Source organism: Dipodomys merriami, unplaced genomic scaffold (assembly GCF_024711535.1).
Source record: "Dipodomys merriami isolate MVZ:Mamm:240054 unplaced genomic scaffold, mDipMer1.0.p SCAF_8, whole genome shotgun sequence".
NCBI classification, from domain to species: Eukaryota; Metazoa; Chordata; class Mammalia; order Rodentia; family Heteromyidae; genus Dipodomys; species Dipodomys merriami.
Genome location: NW_027206401.1, coordinates 31,868,567 through 31,886,486, shown reverse-complemented (window position 1 = coordinate 31,886,486; position 17,920 = coordinate 31,868,567). Strand labels below are relative to the sequence as shown.

At 37.9% G+C, this 17,920-nt stretch overlaps 1 protein-coding gene and 1 pseudogene across 7 annotated transcripts in view; one reads left to right on the top strand and one right to left on the bottom strand.

Moving 5' to 3' along the window:
• Window positions 1-17,920, bottom strand: part of Ak9 (adenylate kinase 9) — an 88,753-nt gene that overhangs the window by 31,600 nt on the left and 39,233 nt on the right. For 6 of the 7 annotated variants that reach the window (XM_070010285.1, XM_070010284.1, XM_070010281.1 and 3 more), the window contains 8 exons: window positions 16,757-16,905; window positions 15,304-15,460; window positions 11,066-11,180; window positions 7,991-8,067; window positions 6,127-6,288; window positions 4,265-4,354; window positions 2,945-3,148; window positions 1,440-1,558 (listed from right to left, as the gene is read on the bottom strand). In XM_070010285.1, coding sequence (XP_069866386.1) covers window positions 1,440-1,558; window positions 2,945-3,148; window positions 4,265-4,354; window positions 6,127-6,288; window positions 7,991-8,067; window positions 11,066-11,180; window positions 15,304-15,460; window positions 16,757-16,905 — 1,073 coding nt within the window. The remainder of the gene's footprint in view (window positions 1-1,439; window positions 1,559-2,944; window positions 3,149-4,264; window positions 4,355-6,126; window positions 6,289-7,990; window positions 8,068-11,065; window positions 11,181-15,303; window positions 15,461-16,756; window positions 16,906-17,920) is intronic. The other variant, XM_070010282.1, reaches the window with a different exon arrangement.
• Window positions 11,341-12,208, top strand: LOC138819316 (MOB-like protein phocein pseudogene; annotated as a pseudogene).

Sequence of the window (17,920 nt, the reverse complement as noted above, 5' to 3'; positions counted from 1 at the left end):
GCTCATGCCTGTAATCCTAGCCACTCAGGAGGTTGAGATCTGAGGATTACAGTTCAAAGCCAGCCTGGGTAGGAAAGTCCGTGAGACTCTTATCTCCAATAAACCACCAGAAAACCAGAAGTGGTGCTGTGGCTCAAGTGGTAGAGCGCTTGCCTTGAGCTGAAGAGCTCAGGGACAGTGCCCTGACCCAGAGTTCAAGCCCCATGACAGACCAAAAAAAAAAAAAAGAAAAAAAGAATTCAACTAGGCTGTATGGAAATTTTCTCTGTATTGCTCATGGTTTGTTTTTTTTTTAATTTTTCAGGATTTTTTTCCTTTCTTCTTTCATTTTAGCTAGTTAAGTTGACTAATTTTCTTTATCTTCCTCACCTCCTCCCATGCTGGCACTGGTTTTGAAGTCTGAACCTTAGACTCCAGTTTGGCTTTATTTGCTTATGGCTGGTGCTGTACCACTTAAGCCTCACCTCCAGTTCTAAGTTCACTAATTTTCTGCAACAGCTAAACTATCATCATTCCATTTATTATATATTTCATTCCATATTTTGTACTTTCCAAAAGCTCAAGTTGAATATTTGTTTTATCTTCAGTATCTGTTTAGCATTTTGAATTTATAAAGTACAGTTAAAATGATTTCTTTAATGACTTTGATAGTTAATTCTAATATATTAACTATGGATTTGTTTCAATTGATTAACACAATGAGTCATTGTAAATCATATTTTCCTGCAGGCCATGTAATCTTTTCTTCCCATAAATATTCTTGAGCTTTCTTCTTGTTACTTGTAAGCAATTTAATCTTTTTGGCTCTTGTTTTTATGTTAGGTGTGATTCAAACAGCATTTGTTCCCCATTCTACCCAATGTCCAGTAAACAATGGGAGTCTTCCCTGTACTATTAGTGAAGGCCATATATAAGCTATGTTTTAATTATTATAGACTGCTTGAGAACTATCTGCAGATACACATAAGGAACTATTCTACTGCAGGCCAAAGTGAGGCAGAGAGACACTGAAGAGGCAGGCTGGTGAAGAGAATCTGAACATAAGCAGAACTGAACTGACATCATTTAGCCAGTCTATTCCTTAGCAATAGACTGAAAGCTGTTATCTGACTCATGTTGTCTAGCATTTGTTGCTTTACACACATACACATGTACATACACACTTATAAATTTGGGCTTACATTGGGTTACAATAACAAGTAGTGTGTAATGGTAACAATATGGCAAACATTTAAAAAGGTTTCCCTTTCATACTTCCATGTTTTTTTTCATGTTAGCAGCCCTGGCATTTTGATAGTAAAGTGAACTGGGGAGCAGGCGTGAAAATATTGCTTTTGTTAGGTAGAGGGTCCCTATTAGTTCACTTGGGTTCCAAAGTGATGGATGTTTATCTTTCGTGACTTGCCAAGTGAGAATGGGTGGAAATAAAACAACCATGCCTCTTCTTCTTCTTCCTCCTCTTCTTCTAACTCCTCATCTTCTCCCTCTGCCTGAAAGTCTTCTGTTTCTTCCTCATAGTCTTCCATAGTTAACTCCAATGCAGCATATCGGAAAGTTTCTGTGAATGAAAATGAAGTCACTGAAGAAAACATTTTAAAACTAAAACATTGTGATATAGCCAAAGGGTTAGGGAAATTACTCCCTATTATTAGTCTCTCAGCTCAGTTTGTGCCAGGTGCTGGTGACTTATGCCAATAATTCTAGCTATTCTGGAGGCTGAGATCTGGGGACCACAGTTCAAAGCTAGCCCAGGCAGGAAAGTCCATGAGATTCTTTTATTTTTTTTTTTTGTCGGTCATTGGCCTTGAACTCTGGGCTTGGGTGCTGTCCTTCAGCTCTTTAGCTCAAGGTTAGCACCCTACCACTTGGGCCAGAGCACCACTTCTGGCTTTTTCTGCTTATGGGGTGCTGAGGGCCTCATGCATGCAAGGCAAGCACTCTACTACTGAGCCACCTTCCCAGCCCAAACATTAAATTTCCTTCCTTCCCTTCCTTCCTTCCTTTCCTTTCTTTCCTTCCTTCCTTTCCTTTCTTTCCTCCTTCCTTTTCTTTCTTTCTTTCTTTCTTTCTTTCTTTCTTTCTTTCTTTCTTTCTTTCTTTCTTTCTTTCTTTCTTTCTTTCTTTCTTTTCTTTCTTTCCTTCTTTCTTTCCTTCTTTCTTTCTTTCTTTCTTTGTCTTAGGGCTTGAACTCAGGGCCTGGGCACTGTCCCAAAGCTTCATTTGCTCAACACTAGCACTTTATCACTTGAGCCACAGTGCCACTTCCAGCTTTTTCTGTTTATGTGGTACTGAAGAATGGAACCCAGAGTTTCATGCATGCTAGGCAAGCCCATGAGACTCTTATCTCTAGTGAACTTCCAAAAAGTTGGAAGTGGAGCTGTGGCTCAAGTGATAGAGCACTAGACTTGAGCAACATAGCTCAAGGACAGCGCCTAGGCCCTGAGTTCAAGCCCCAGGACTGGCGTGCGTGTGCGCGTGCGCGCGCACACACACACACACATATCCAACAACAACAACAAAAATATCCAAACTGGCCAGGATGACCAGGGCCTTATGTATCCCACGGATCAGGCAATTATCATGACATGTATCATATGTCACGTATCATGGCAATTGTAAAATATCTTACCCACTTTCCTTGGATATACTGAAACTTTATGTCATGAATACTCAAGAAAGGCTTTAGTGGGGCACCAGTGGTTTAGGCCTACCTATAATTCTAGTTACAGGATCACAGTTTGAAGCCAGTCTGGGCAGACAAATCTGAAATAGTCTTATGGATAACTAACCAGAAAAAAGCCACAAGTGAAGGTATGGCTCATGTGGTACAGAACTAAAGGAAAGTTAGAGGTCCCAATAATAACATCAAAATAAAAGGGTTTTAAAGTTTCAAGATGTTTTAAAACTAGCACCTTCTCTTGATTGTCAATGTTAAGAGCCTTACTTTCCATGGTATCAAGTACTTTTTGAAACACCTCTTCTGGTGTTTTGTTGGCAATCTCCATGGTTAAAGATGGAATTGAAGATTCATTTAATATTGGTTCCAGAAGTTTCAAGGTGGCTACGAAAGTATTTATTTTTTCTTTAAATGGCTCCATTTCTGGGACATCAGGATAAGAATCTTCTGGAAACTCAGGCAGTACAGCATCTGGAGTAAATGATAAAAGAACAAACAAAGAGGCTTTAAATATCCTATCATTACCTGTACTGCCAAAGTGATTTATACTTTATAATATTTTAGAAACATTTGGAAGAAATAAACAGTATTTTAAGTAACAGTATATGCTTACAAGTTCACATTTTAATTATGCTTTGTTCCTTTGGGATGAATTATTATTACCTATTACTGAAACAAATTGTGAGTTAATTCGAGTTATTGTTTTTGTTTGTTTGTTTTTAGTCTGAGACACTCAAACTTGATTATCTGACACTTTTGGTAATTGGCCGACTCTCTTAACAACTGAGCCAGGCCTCAAACCCCACATGTTATTGTTAATACAATGTATAAAATAAAACCTATAGCTGGGCATGGTGACCCAGCTACACAGAAGGTAGAAGCAAGAGGATTTCAGCCCAAGTCTGGCTGGGCAAAAACCCAAGACTGTAGCAAAGAGCAGCTATTCACTCTTGTAATCCCAGCTACTAGGGAGGCTGATCTCAGGAGGATCAAGGCAATGAGCAAGAGATTCTATCTGAAAATAAGTAAAACAAAAAAGCTGAGCACCTGGCTCCAGTGGCAGAGTCCCTGCCTCATAAGCATGAGACCCTGAGTCCAATTTTCAATATCATGAATGAATGAATAAATGAATGAATAAAATTGGATGAAACTCAAAAGCTATAGACTAGCTAGATACTAGTCATTCTAATACATTCATTCATTTTTGTGCCAGCGTTGGTGCTTGAACTGAGGGCCTTGAGTTCTTGTTTATTTTTTCCCCCAATGCTGTTTCTCTACCACTTGAACCAAACTTCCACTTCCAGTTATTTTGTTGGTCAACTGGAGATAAGAATTTCATAGTCTTTTCTGCTTAGACTGGCTTTGAGTTACTAGCCCCAGATCTCAGCCAAGATTATAGATGTGAGCCATCAGCACCTGGTGATACATACTTTAAGTGGAATAAGATAAATAAATACCAGCTAGCATGCAACATAAAAAGAAAAAAAGAAATAGGAAGCAGAAACTTTGCCTGAAATAGAGAACCAGAGATTTGTAAGAAACATGAAAACATGTTTATGAACTAGTTGCTATCATTGCATAGTCTACCTGTTTCTGATGCCTTTTTAGTTTCTGTGCCCTCTGTAGATACTTTTGAAGTTTCTGTTCGAGCTGGAGTAACCACTCTAGGCTCAGTGACTTAAGAAAACAATCAGATAGTTAGCATTTACATTTTAAAATGTTATTTCTTTAGGAAAGTTTTGGCACAAGGAAAAATTAAAAACAGTTTAAGTTTAAATTGTGCATGATATGTTTAATGAAAATGCTTCTCTTGTTAGGTAAAAGATAGCATAAAGTACATGAGAGAATGAGGTAGAAAATAATAAATATTCTGAAATATATAAAAAGGCATTGACAAGAATAATAATTCACACATGGCAATGTAATTCTGCTTGACAACTGTTCTTAAATATTTTCCAAACTTCTGGTAATACAGAATTAGATTCGTGGCATCTGATAATCTTTTTCATTTCTCATTAAAACAACCATGAAAATAAATCAAAAGGCCATACAGTGATGAGGCTCAATAATACTGCCAAGTCCCAGCGGTGGGAGTCAGCACAGAGAAAACAAAGGAGAATCACAACTGGTTTCACTGCCAAAGGTACAGATTGTAAATTATTTTCCTGGATGCTCTAAGTCATACTTCACATACTGATTCAGTGTGCATGAAGAAGAGTGTCTGTCTGTCCATTCATCTATCATTCATCTATCCATCCATCTAGTCCAAGACTGGCCTATGGGTGGCATGTTTAATTTAAATTGCTCTACTAATTAAAGCATGGTGACTGTGAAAGAGTGAAGAGCCTGAGAAAATACAGATCATTCTAAAATGCCATAGCTTTCCTGGCTGAATCAGAGATTGTAATGGTTAAGGTAATGGCTGAGAAGAGCCATACAAGCTGAATATTGGCTAAATATTACAATTAGAACTAAGTTACTGCACATTAATCTATATCATACATATCATGTTTACATCTGCAAGTGCCAGATAATAAGGACGAGGAGTTTAAGTAAAGAATTCACATGTCTGTGATGGGCGTTGGAGTCAGGGAAGATAAGGAGGGCAGAGAGATTCTTATAAATACTCTACCCATTCTTTCTGCTGATAATTGCTAGGGTATTTTATGAACAGTTAAGATGAAAGCAAGGAGAGTATTGATTCAAAGATTCAGATGAAGAGTTTGCTTGTGAAAATGATTTCATACCTAGAGCAAAGAAAAAATTTACAAGGCATATGCTTGAAGTACTCAAAAAATGCCAGAGGATTACAGAGTCTCTGACATAGGAGGTCTTGGGACATGAAGATAGACTGATATAACATGAAGGCAGAAATATAGGAATAGATTAAATAAGAAAATGAAGGAAATGTGAAATGCAATTGTATAATTAAAATATGCACTAGTGAGAGGAAGAGGCAATAGAGCAGAACATAAAACAATGGTATAGAGAATACGTTTTCAAAGAATATAGAGAAAAAGTACAAATTGTTGAAAGCTGTCAAAGAGAGGAAGGTTAATAGGGTTGATAAACAATAATTATCTAGTACAAAACTTATAAGTGATCCTGAAGCAATGCTGGAATAGACAAAAATTGGAGAAACTGCGGCACCATCTCAACAGAATGACCAATGATTCTGCCGCCATATGGACAGGGTCCTCTCTTGCTGACTTTGAAGGATCATACTAGTGTCGTGCAGAAATATTGACGGGCTGTGCCTCTTTCCAAAATGTCTATCAGGAGGGGGTTTATGAAAAAAAATAGTTTCCATGTGAATAGCTGTTATTTAAGAGGATAACTCTGTAGAAGACTTAAATGCCCCAGAGAAAATTTTTCTCTCAGGCTTAAGTTTGATTAGATCAAAAGTACAAACAAAAGAAACAAGCTAAAGGCTTTTAGTAAACTCTAACCTGATGGACGTTTTCTTTCCTGGCGCCCAAGAGAATCAGCCTGCTCTGGGAACAATGACCCTCTGGTTTCATTGGATATTTCAGATGGCTCGGGCTCGTCACGGTCTTCAGGATCCTTACCTTCAAGCTCTTCTTCATTCTCAGCTTCAGTCTCTTCAGCTTCTAGGAACAATTAAAATACTTCCTAAAAACTTGAGTTTAAGTAAGCAAATACTTGTTGAATGGTGATAGGTACTGCAGCCAAAGCGACACATCTGGCTTTTTGCTGGTTAATGGGAGATAAGAGCTTCACAGATTTCTGCCCAGGCTGGCTTCAAACCATGATCCTCAGATCTATCTCCTAATTAGCTAGGATTTCTGGTGTGAGCCACCCCCAGGATTCTGTATCTATTCAAACAGATATCCAGACTAGAAAATGGAAAGTTACCCATTTGGCATATGGCACTATTCTTGGCACTAGGGTAGAATGTATATAGTTATAGATTTTCAGTTAATTATAAATAACAAATAACATAGTTTGCTGATCAACATGTTAACTGTAAATTTAGAAAGCACAATCCAAAATTTTATGTAGTTGTTGATTGCCATTAATCTACATGGAAGTCTTCCTGGAAGAAAGATGGCAGGGGCATAAAAAAACTCATTTCCTCAAGTGTCTGTCATATATTCATGAAACTCACAAAATATACTTATGAACATAGAAAATATTCTGGACATGGATAGTCATCCCTGAAATCTAGTTACTCAGGAGACAGAGATCAAGAGGATCGTGATTAAAAGCCAGAAAAGTTCTCAAGATTTCATATCCAAAATAACCAGCAAAAACCATATAGGTATAGGTATTGCTCAAGTGGTAGAGCATCAATTGAACAAGAAAACTAACCAAGCTCAAGGTCTTAAGTTCAAGCCACTGCACCATCAAACTACTTTTATTAACGACAAATCAAGGTATTGCTAGTGTTGTTTTGGTTTGTTGCATGTATTAGCAGTTGAAGAAAATACTAAACTTCAATAAAAGTTTAGTGAAAATATTATGAGAATTATTTTCCCTGTGAAGCTCACAGACCTCCGAATATTACCAATGGATCCAATTTCAAGAGCTCTAATCTTTTTTTTTTTTAGCTTATTGTTTTTATTGTTTATGCTTGTACTGGGGCCTGAACTCAGGGCATTAAGTGCTATCTGTTTGCTTTTATTCACTCAAGGCTGGGTCTCTACCACTTGAGCCAAATCTCCATTTCTGGCTTTTTACTGATTAACAGTAGATAAGAGTCTCACAGACTTTTCTGCTTGGGCTGACTTTGAATTATTATTCTCAGATGTTGACCTCCTGAGTAGCTAGAATTACAAACATGAGCAAGGGTTCCCATCTTAAAAGGAAGTTCTCCTGTAACAAAGATGGAAGCTTATGTGTGAAGACAATTGTGTATAGCAAGAATTCAGCTATTTTGTCAACTCTTGTGAGATTTTTCTAATAGAAGAATTCCAATGTGTCATCATGACAAATGCAACTACTGGAAGACATGCTGCCCATCTGATTCCTCTGTGTGTCCCTCTTAGAGAGTACACATGTATATCTCTGTGTACTCTTCTTATTTAGTATAGCCTTCTTCTTATTTAGTATAGGAGTTGTTTTTGTTACTATGAATCTGTTACTCCAGTGACCATATACTTTATTATCAAAACTGGAAGATTTTGAGAGTGAAGGGGGCACTAGAAATACTTCAGAACCACAAGGTTCTGGACTTATTGGCCAATGAGAAGCATATTGCACTGTTTAGAATTCAATTGACATACTGCAGATGCTGAAACTAACAATAGAAGACAAAACGGCACATTATCAGTCACATAAATGTGTGCTTGCCTTTTGCTTTCTTATTTATCGTTTCCATTATCTTCCGCTCTTCCTCTTCCAGTTTTAATGCTTCCTCTTTGGCTTTTCTGAAATTCAAAGGCCCCAGATTTAATTATATTTGGAAGATGAGATATCTCACATTACTATAGGATTAAATTCTTAAAGTGGTAAAGCCAAAAGGACTAGGTTGTTTATGATAGTCTTATACTTTATATTGTGTACCTTTAAATTACTCAAGTAGAGACTAGCTGCCTTTCAAGTGTTGTTACTAGGAATTTTTTTGGTAAGAAAAACCTGAATGCCATATTTTGGGAAATTATTAATGAAAGATTATCTAAGTATAAATTGAAAGGCAAATGGGAAGATTTGTAACATTTTCCGTTTGATTAAAGGGAAATATTCTGGGCATTGTGACTAAGCCTGTAATCCTGGTTTAGGATTACAGGAAATTGGTGGAAATTGGTGGTGAAGGTTTAAGGACAGCAAAGGGAGGAGGAGGAGGAGGAGGGGGAGGAGGAGGGGGAGGGGGAGGAGGAGGAGGAGGAGGAGGAGGAGGGGGAGGGGGAGGAGGAGGAGGAGGAGGAGGAGGAGGAGGAGAAGGAGGAGGAGGAAAGAAGGAGGAGGAAAGAAGGAGGAGAAGCAGCAGCAGCAGCAGCAGCAGCAGCCGCCACCGCCACTAGACTCCTTCTTAACTAATGGCTGGGCAAGGTGGTTCACACCTGTAATCCCAACTATAGGAGAGGCTCAATGGCTGGGCTTAGTGGTGTGTGCCTGTAATCCCCAGTGATTTTTAGGGGAAATGCAAGTAGAAGGATCCTTGCCCAGGCCAGCTAAGCATAACTTGAGTTTTAATGAACAGACCTTCAGTTGAGAAATTACATAAATTTTGTGTTATTCTTAAATTAAGATTTCATTAGTTCTCAAATACATGACTAGTTCTCATAAAAAGTAAGTAGCTCTTTAAATATTAGCAGATTATTGTTCCATTTGTAACAAAAGTTTTCAAAGCTAAAAGTAAATGGAATATATTTGTGATTATTTTCTAAATTAGTAATGTTTTCTAGTTGATATATCAAATAATAATTTTATTTTCCAGTTCAACTAAATAAAACTTCATGACATTTTGTGTTATGTTTCTTTTTCTTTTTTTTGGGGGGGGGCGTCTGGTCGTGGGGCCTGAACCCTGGGTCTGGGCGTTGTCCCTCAGCTCTTCAGCTCAAGGCTAGTGCTCTACCACTTGAGCCACAGCGCCACCTCCAGCTTTTTTTGTGCTTATGTGGTGCTCAGGAATCGAACCCAGGGCCTCAAGCATGCAAGGTGAGCGCACTACCACTGAGCCACCCTTGTGTTATGTTTCTAAAGGAATGACTGATATGAATAACAAGCACTAAAAACAAGACCCCTGGCATTCACATATTAGTTAACCCACTTCTACAATTATCTACCTTCCAGCTTCATAATTTAGACTCCTAAATCTCAGATCAAAAATTTAATTCTGAGGAAGGAGGAAGAAACAGCATTTGAATAAATTTCTATATGTGCCATCATCAATAAGTAGTAAGCAATTTAGTGGGTTTACACAGAAAAGTGTAGTATTTAAGTTTCTAGATCTTCATTTTTAGAGGAATAGAAATACCAATTTCACCAATACAGAAGAATTCAATATAGAAGAATTCAACAATATAGAAGCATTAGAAAATTAAGTCACTATTTTTAAAAAATATTTTATTCCTCAACCTGAAGAAATTCATCATTTATTGAAGTATAATCTTTTTTTGGGGGGGGGTCCAGTCATGGGGCCTGAACTCTGAGCCTGGGCACTGTCCCTCAGCTCTTCAGCTCAAGGCGAGTGCTCTACCACTTGAGCCACAGCGCCACTTCGGCTTTTTTTTTTTTTCTGCTTATGTGGTGCTGAGGAGTCGAACCCAGGGCCTCATGCATGCAAGGCAAGCGCTCTACCACTGAGCCACCTTCCCAGCCCTGAAGTATAATCTTAATCATAGCCAAGAATATTCACATTTTTAAAGCTCTTCATTATACTCACATTGGAAAATAAAGTCTGTAGGTTAAACCCACCACATGTAAATAACCAGTGTTGTTCTTTCCTTACTTAGTCAGGTTTGTGATTTCACTTTGTGGATACTACTTACCAAAAGTAAGTCATAGATAAAACACTGTTACATAATGACATTAGAGCTATGGAGCTCAAGTGAAGCAAAAAAAAGCTAAGCAACAGCACTTAGGCCCTGAGTTCAAGTCCCAGTAGTGACATACACAAAAATGGAATACATTTGGTTGTCAAACACTGGTGAATCACATCTGTAATCCTAGCTATTCACTAGGTTGAAATCTGAAGATCATGGTTCAAAGCCAACCCAAGCAAAAAAGTCCATGTGCTCTGACTGGGAATGAGGCTTAGTGGTAGAATGCTTGCCTACCAGGCATGAAGCCCTGGGTTTGATTCCTCAGTACCATATAAACAGAAAAAGCCAGAAGTGGCACCATGGCTCAATTGGTAGAGTGCTAGTCTTGAGCAAAAGAAGCTTGGAGACATTGCCCAGGTCTTGAGTTCAAGCTCCACAAGTGGCAAAAACAGAAAGTCCATGAGCTCTTATCTCTAATAAATCAGCAAAAAGCCAGAAATGTAAGTGTAGCTCAAGTGGTAGAGTATCAGCCTTGATGCTAAATCCAAGCAAAGAGCACAGGCCTTGAGTTCAAGACCCAGTACGAACATACACATAACACACACACACACACATACACACACACACACACACACACACACACACACACACACACACACACACACACAGAGTACATTTGGGGCTGCAGGCATGACTCAAGTGGTAGAACACAAGTGAGAATGAGGTCCTGAGTTCAAGCCCATGTACCACCAACCCTCCAAATTGATTTGATATGGATTATAGGAAAGCATTCACAATGTGTACTTTAAAAAGTCTAGATGTATTCATGAAATTTATTAGAAGTAGATCTAGGTGATAGACAATCTTTTGTTATTAGAGATATTCCTAAGTATAAATTGTGAGAAGATAATTAAGAGGTACCATTTTTGGCAGACTTTACCTTACTGCTGCTTCATCTTCCTTTTTCTTTTGTAGTTCCATTGAAATTCTTTCTAAAATCTTAGCATCAATTTCAGGCTTATTTTGGAAATATGCTCTGTCAAGTAAATATTTTCCTGAAACACAAATAAAAAGAGTCATATTATCTTTGAAGTTCTATAGAGTTGAATAACATATATGTTGGAAAATAATGACAAAAATTATTTCTCCCTTAGGGTGGTACCAACTCCAGTCACCCTGACTTTAGCTGTATGGTCAGGGTGGAAAAGATGGGCCATGCTGGGTTGGACAAGGCCTGGCACCATGGCACATGAGTTCTATAATTTGTTGATGAAAACCTGATGAACTGGATAGTAGATCTGCTGTTCAACAGTATATTAACAGAGCATACAGACAAATTGCTCCAATATTGACAAAATTCTTTTTTTTTTTTTTTTTTGTCTTCGTGGGGCTTGAACTCTGGGCGCTGTCCCTGTGCTCTTCAGCTCATGGCAAACGCCCTACCGCTTGAGCCACAATGCCACTTCCAGTTTTCTAGTGTTTTATTGGAGATAAGAGTCTCACAGACTTTCCTGCCCGCGCTGGCGTTGAACTTTGATCCTCAGATCTCAGGCTCCTGAGTAGCTAGGATTACAAGTGTGAGCTACCGGTGCCCGGCTGACAAAATTCTTGAACCACCCAAAGGCCAAAGTCAAGGTAGGGAAGTATCCACATTCTGCCTTGGACTAAATGTGTCTAACTTCAGAGTGAATAACATTCAAATGCCGGTACTCAAATGGCAGCCACTGGGCAGTAGATTTTTCTTTGTGCAGTTTGTGAGACTACCAAATCATGTTGGACTATGGACTACAGGAGCTGTAGACTTGATGGAGCTGCATGCCCTGAATAGCCGTAAATAATTTCCCAGAAGGATTAGCTTGAAAGAATCAGTAAAATGAGGATCAGTATGTTGTAGGATTCACAAAATATTTTCACGTTTTTTACATCACCAGCAGATATTTGATGATAAGAAAAAAGAAACATTTTACCCCATCAGTGTACTTAGTTTGTGATGAAATAAAATTGGATGTCCAAGGATAACTTGGTTGGACCAATTTTAAAAGAGGAAGTTCAGAGTTTAGTTATTAAGCAAAGTGAAGCATGAAAGGAATCATATAGAAGAATGTGCTTCCCGGAGCCAGTGGCTCACACCTGTAATCCTAGCTACTCAGGAGGCTGAGATCTGAGGATCATGGTTCAAAGTCAGCCCAGGCAGGAAAGTTCGTGAGACTCTTATCTCCAATTAACCACCAAAAAGTGGAAGTGGAACTGTGGCTCAAAGTAGTAGGGTGCTAGCCTTGAGTGAAAAAAGCTAGGGGATATTGCCCAAACCATGAGGTTAAGCTCTACAACCACCATCACCACCACCACCAACAACAAAAGAAAGAACGAAAGAGAGAAAAGGGAAGGGGAAAAAAAGAAAAGAAAAAAGAATGTGCTAAGTGCATAATTAACATGAATTTATGTACAGTATATGTATCATTTTAGGCATATCAATCATATCTATATTATAACTTGGTTTTTTTTGCATGTCATGTGTTGTGTTCTTAAATGGAAAATACTAGAACCTGCCATATTCACTCCTTCTCTCCTTTCCTCCCTTTCTCTCTCCTCTCTCTCTCTCTCTCTCTCTCTCTTTCTTTCTCTCTCTCTTTCTCTTTTTGATGTCACTCCTGGGGCCTGGGTGCTGTCTCTGAGTTTATTTGCTCAAGGCTAGCAATTTATCCTTGAGCCATTGCTCCTCTTCCAGCTTTTTTTGGTAGTTAATTAGAGATAAGAGTCTCACAAACTTTCTTGCCCTGACTGGCTTTTAACCACAATCTTCAGATCTCAGTAGCTAGAGGTGTAAGCCACTGGTACCCATTCCTTCTTGTTTTTCTTAATCTTTTCCCCAGAGTACTTTAGCCAAGAAGTTTATTCACCAGACTATGATACAGTAGTACCTTATACATATTTATATTTGTATTAATTGCTTAGCAATTATAATTCAGACTAGCAATTACATTACATGATTGGAAAACTGTATGAGCATTGGCTCTTGCTTACCTTTGACTTCAGAAATTGTTCTAACTACTTTAAGACATAGTGAATATAGTCTGACTCAGTACTGTGAATCTTTTTATCTAATCACCAGCAGCATTAAATAGAGATGAAAATATTGTAGTATTTATTTTATGCTCATGATCTAAAAGTTCGTTTGAATTATATGTACATGTGAGGTGATTTGCTGATGAATGGTCATACATTTGTGGACCTAATCATTAGTCAGTTATAGAAGAGTTCTAGTGCAGATTTATCTTCAATTTATCTGTTGAAGGTTTTCTTAAAGTACTGGAGGTCTTCTTGCCAAATTGGTTGTAATGAGGCACTAAGATAGGGTGAAAAATTATACTTGTAGTTCAGAAAATATTTAAAAAGCCATCTCCTAACCAGACTTAACAAACATGGGAACTTCTTTGCCATTTAAAAATTATTTTGAAATGATGATTAAAGATACATTCAGTTTGTTTTTCCAAGTTGAGTGAATAATTTATTGTGCAGGCTGAGACAAGCAAGTTGTATATAAAAATATAGGACCTAGCCTAGTGCTGGTTGGCTCATGCCTGTAATCCTAGCTACTTAGAAGGCTAAGATTTGAGGATCATGGTTTAATACCAGCCTGGGCAGGAAAGTCTATGAGACTCATATCTCCAGTTAACTGACAAAAAGTTGAAAGTGGAGCTGAGGATCTAGTAGTAGAGTACTTGCCTTGAGAAAAAAAAATGTCAGGAATAATGCCTAGCCCTGAGTTCAACACACACATATTTATATATATAAATGACCTAGTAGTGTAGTGTTAGTGTGGATAGATGTATATTCAAAGTCTTTCTAAGCCTACCATGTTTTTGGTTTTGAATCGTATCATCTTAGAAGCCATCCTCATGACTATTACAACCTACAACAAACATTTATGATGTCTTATATTCACAGTAAAAGAAGTATTGATTTATAAATTTTGCATTATTATTAGTGTTACTATGAACCAATGGAAATAGTAATTTTAGGCAAACTTGCTACATACTGAGAGACTAAACTTCAAAGTTAATAAATCATACATAGCAATATAGCTGCTTTCTCTAGAAGTTGTCTCACAAGGGATTTCTGTGGCTCAACTACTTTCTTAGGATCATTTGAATTATGGTAATGACTAGGATTAGTGATCTGGCTAATTATTTTGAAACATATTTTGAACATATGACTTAGTGTTAATGGGGAAATTAAGTATAATTTTTGTCTTATTCATTCCATTCTTGTACTTTGTGTTTAAAAACAGTTATTAAAAAACTTCAGAAGAGGGTTGGAAGCATGGCTCAGTTGGTAGAGCACTAGCCAATGAGTAAAAGGGGCAGGTACTAAGTTGGAGTACCAATCTTGGACCTGAAAAAAGAGAGAAAGAATAAAAAGAAAAACACTTCAAAAGAAAATAATTACTTTTGCCTATATTAAATTTTTTTTTGGGGGGGTCGGTAGTGGGGCCTGAACTCTGGGCCTGGATGCTGTCCCTCAGTTCTTCAGCTCAAGGCTAGCACTCAATTACTTGAGCCACTGTGCCACTTCTGGCTTTTTTCTTTTTGCTTATGTGGTGCTGAGGAATCGAACCCAGGGCCTCATACATGCAAGGTGAGCGCTCTACCACTGAGCCACCTTCTCAGCCCTTAAACAATATTTTTAAGGCATTTATTTACTAATACCCCAATTGTTTAATATTTTAATAGACTGTCTTAAATCTCTATAAAAAGGTATATAAGTTAGTATGGCACAAGTAATGAAATTATAAAGAGATATAATGTATCCTATGTCATACTTTTCTCCTAGGAGCTCCCATATTACATAATAGTTCCTTAAGAATAATCACAATTAAGCCAGACACAAGTGGCTCCTGCTTGTAATCCTAGCTACTCAGGAGGCTAAGATCTGAAGATGGCAGTTCAAAGCCAAGCCAGCCAGCCAAATCCATGAGACTCTTACCTCCAATTGACAACCAACCCAGGCCACCTTGTGAGTGGACAAATACCTCATTTTGTGTACCTGTAACACTCCAGGGATTAGAGGGTAGCATTTTCACCTAAGGGTTCTTCATTCTGCATTTTAACCAAAAATTACTGTCTGCAATAGAAATTTCACTGCCATGATACATCTTTATGATACATCTTCACCAACCATCATTTTCTGTATCTGTTAAACAGACCACCAAATCAGGTACAGATCCTTTCTCAATCAAGGCTGTCCACAGTTCTTTCACAGTAGGGCAGTTGTCTATGATCCATCCTCCATATTTTGGAGCACCAGGAAACCTGTCTTTGTTTTGTTCGATTACCTGTGAAGAATTGCACATTGACTATCACCATAGCTTGACAAGTCAAGAATTCTATCTTGGGAACTCTGGCTTTGAGAAAGAAAAAAGAGAGTACCTTAATTTTAAAAGAGAAACAATTTTAACATAATGCAATTTTAAGTTTTAAAAGTTAAGAATGAGAACCAAAGCCCGTTAATCACTAAACATAATAAGCTATTTTTGCTGTACATTACTTAGTATCATTGAAAGCAGAGGTTGAGTCTAAAGGTCTGTGGTGAGGCCAAGTCTGTATGCATGTTTCTGGGAGAAGATACACGGACCAGTCCGAGAGTAGCAAGTTCCTACTCTAGCTTGAGTTTTCAGTGGCAATACCCTTTACCTCCTTCTGTTTTGCTTTTATCCTTCGTGTAAGAGGAGAGTTACTGAGATGGTAACTAATAGAATAGGAAGGAACTGAGTCAAAGTGTATCCTGTAGGTATTTAGGGAGTTCCACTAAACTCACCCCTTCTCTCTCAATAACAATGGTTTCCACATCAATGGCCATTAGCAATGTGGACCTGTGAATACACCAATTTTGAAGGCTGTAGGCAAGTTTGTGTACTATAAGGTGTCAATGAATATTTGAAATCAAAGGAGAAGAGATGTCAGAAATGCCATTAATAACACTTTGGCCTATCCAGAGTTACCTAATTTTTTTAAAATTCTTAGAGCTGGGATATGGCAGCAGAGGTCTGCAATGTCAGCTGTTCAGAACCCAGACTAGAAAGATCACTGTAAAGAGTCCTGTAAAAGTTATTGACACTCAAAAACAATATGCCCTTGAAGTGTCAGTTCACAGTATTTGGGACTGTTTCCCCTTTTGGCCTAAAATACTGCGTATCTGTCCACCATTTTCCCTAAGAACACACTATGTGTTCATGGTGTCTGGATGATATTTGTTAACCATGGAGCAAAATTTGTCTCACCCTGTAACTGATAAGCTCATAAATACAATAACTTTGCCACTGGTATCATATATACCATCTTTTGACGTACTACACTAGATCAAAGATAATCACAGTTAATGAATTAATTTTAAAGATAATTACATCCCATAATTTCTTTATAATGGAAAATTTACTAAACTGCATCAGTAATTAGGTCTACTGGTATACTTCACCTATGATAATGTTGACTACTAAATGTTTATGCACTTGAAAAGCTATACATCTCATTATTGTAAAATAAGACTCTAAAATAATTATACATGGACTAGATGAATATTTTCTTAGTTTCTAAGTCAGTGATGAAAGTTAATATTCTAATATTTTTTTTACCTCTTTGAGGACTTCACGTAAGATCTCAGCATATTTTTCATAAGGCTGTTCAAAATTCACATCCTTTATAAATTTTAGAGTGTCAGCTACTATGGCAACAACATCTGGATGATCTGCATTTATTTTTGCCAGTGAGTCTTCTGTTGAGACTAAAGCAAAATAATTTAATAAGTGAACAGTATTAATACTTGTAGTAGATGGTGCTATTTGCAATAAAATGTGATTGTTAATAACTGACCTGTAGAAAGTATTCTCTTACTGTTACTATAGCACATGCTTGAAGAAAGGAGAGAAAATGTTCAGTCAGGAACCACAGAATCACAAACTAGCAGTGACTTGCAGCCAGGGGAGTACATGCACATAACAATATGCATGAGGCAAAAAGAAAGTCATGTCAGGCAAAAGAAGAGACAAAACCAAGGAAGCCAGAGAGGATGTAGAGAGATCCCAAAGATTCCATAGTCAAGCTAAACACAAGCATCTAGGGACTGAGGCAGCAAACAAGATGCATACTTCCAGTTACAAATAGGAAACATGCAGATGAGATGGTAAAAGGACAGAAGACAGGCAAGTTGGAAGAGACTGGGAGAAAGGTAGTATGGGTTTGCTTGATTTTTAAATGTGAATCTTTCTTTAATTTGGAGCAGAAGTATATCCTTGGATGGCTGAGTTGGTTCTTAGGCTTCAGGATGATTGAAATGGCTCTCCTCTCCTGCAGTGAGACAGGAACTTGACTGACCACCTGGCTCCTATGTTTCTGCTTCCCAGATATTACCTCAAGGTTCCAACCACTAGCGTCTTTGAATCCAATTGATCTCAGCCCAGAAAACCTCCAAACGGCTTTCAAAGAGAAGCTGCCCATTGCCTTCCTTGCCTTCAGGTGTCCTCAGGGATGGAAAGAGACACAGTTTCCAATGAACTAAAGTCAAGAAATCATAATCTTCCTGTAGATTGGAGCATGAATAGGCAAAGGTAACCAGGAAAATGTGCTAAATGTGAAGAATGATATGTCATTTGCAGGGTTATGAATGGACTTGGAAAAATTATGTTAAGTGGTGTAAGACAGGCTTGGAGAGAAAAATGGCACATGTTTTCTATCATATGTGAAAATTGTATTTAAATTATAAACAGACATGAAAAGGGTCACATGCGTATATATATATA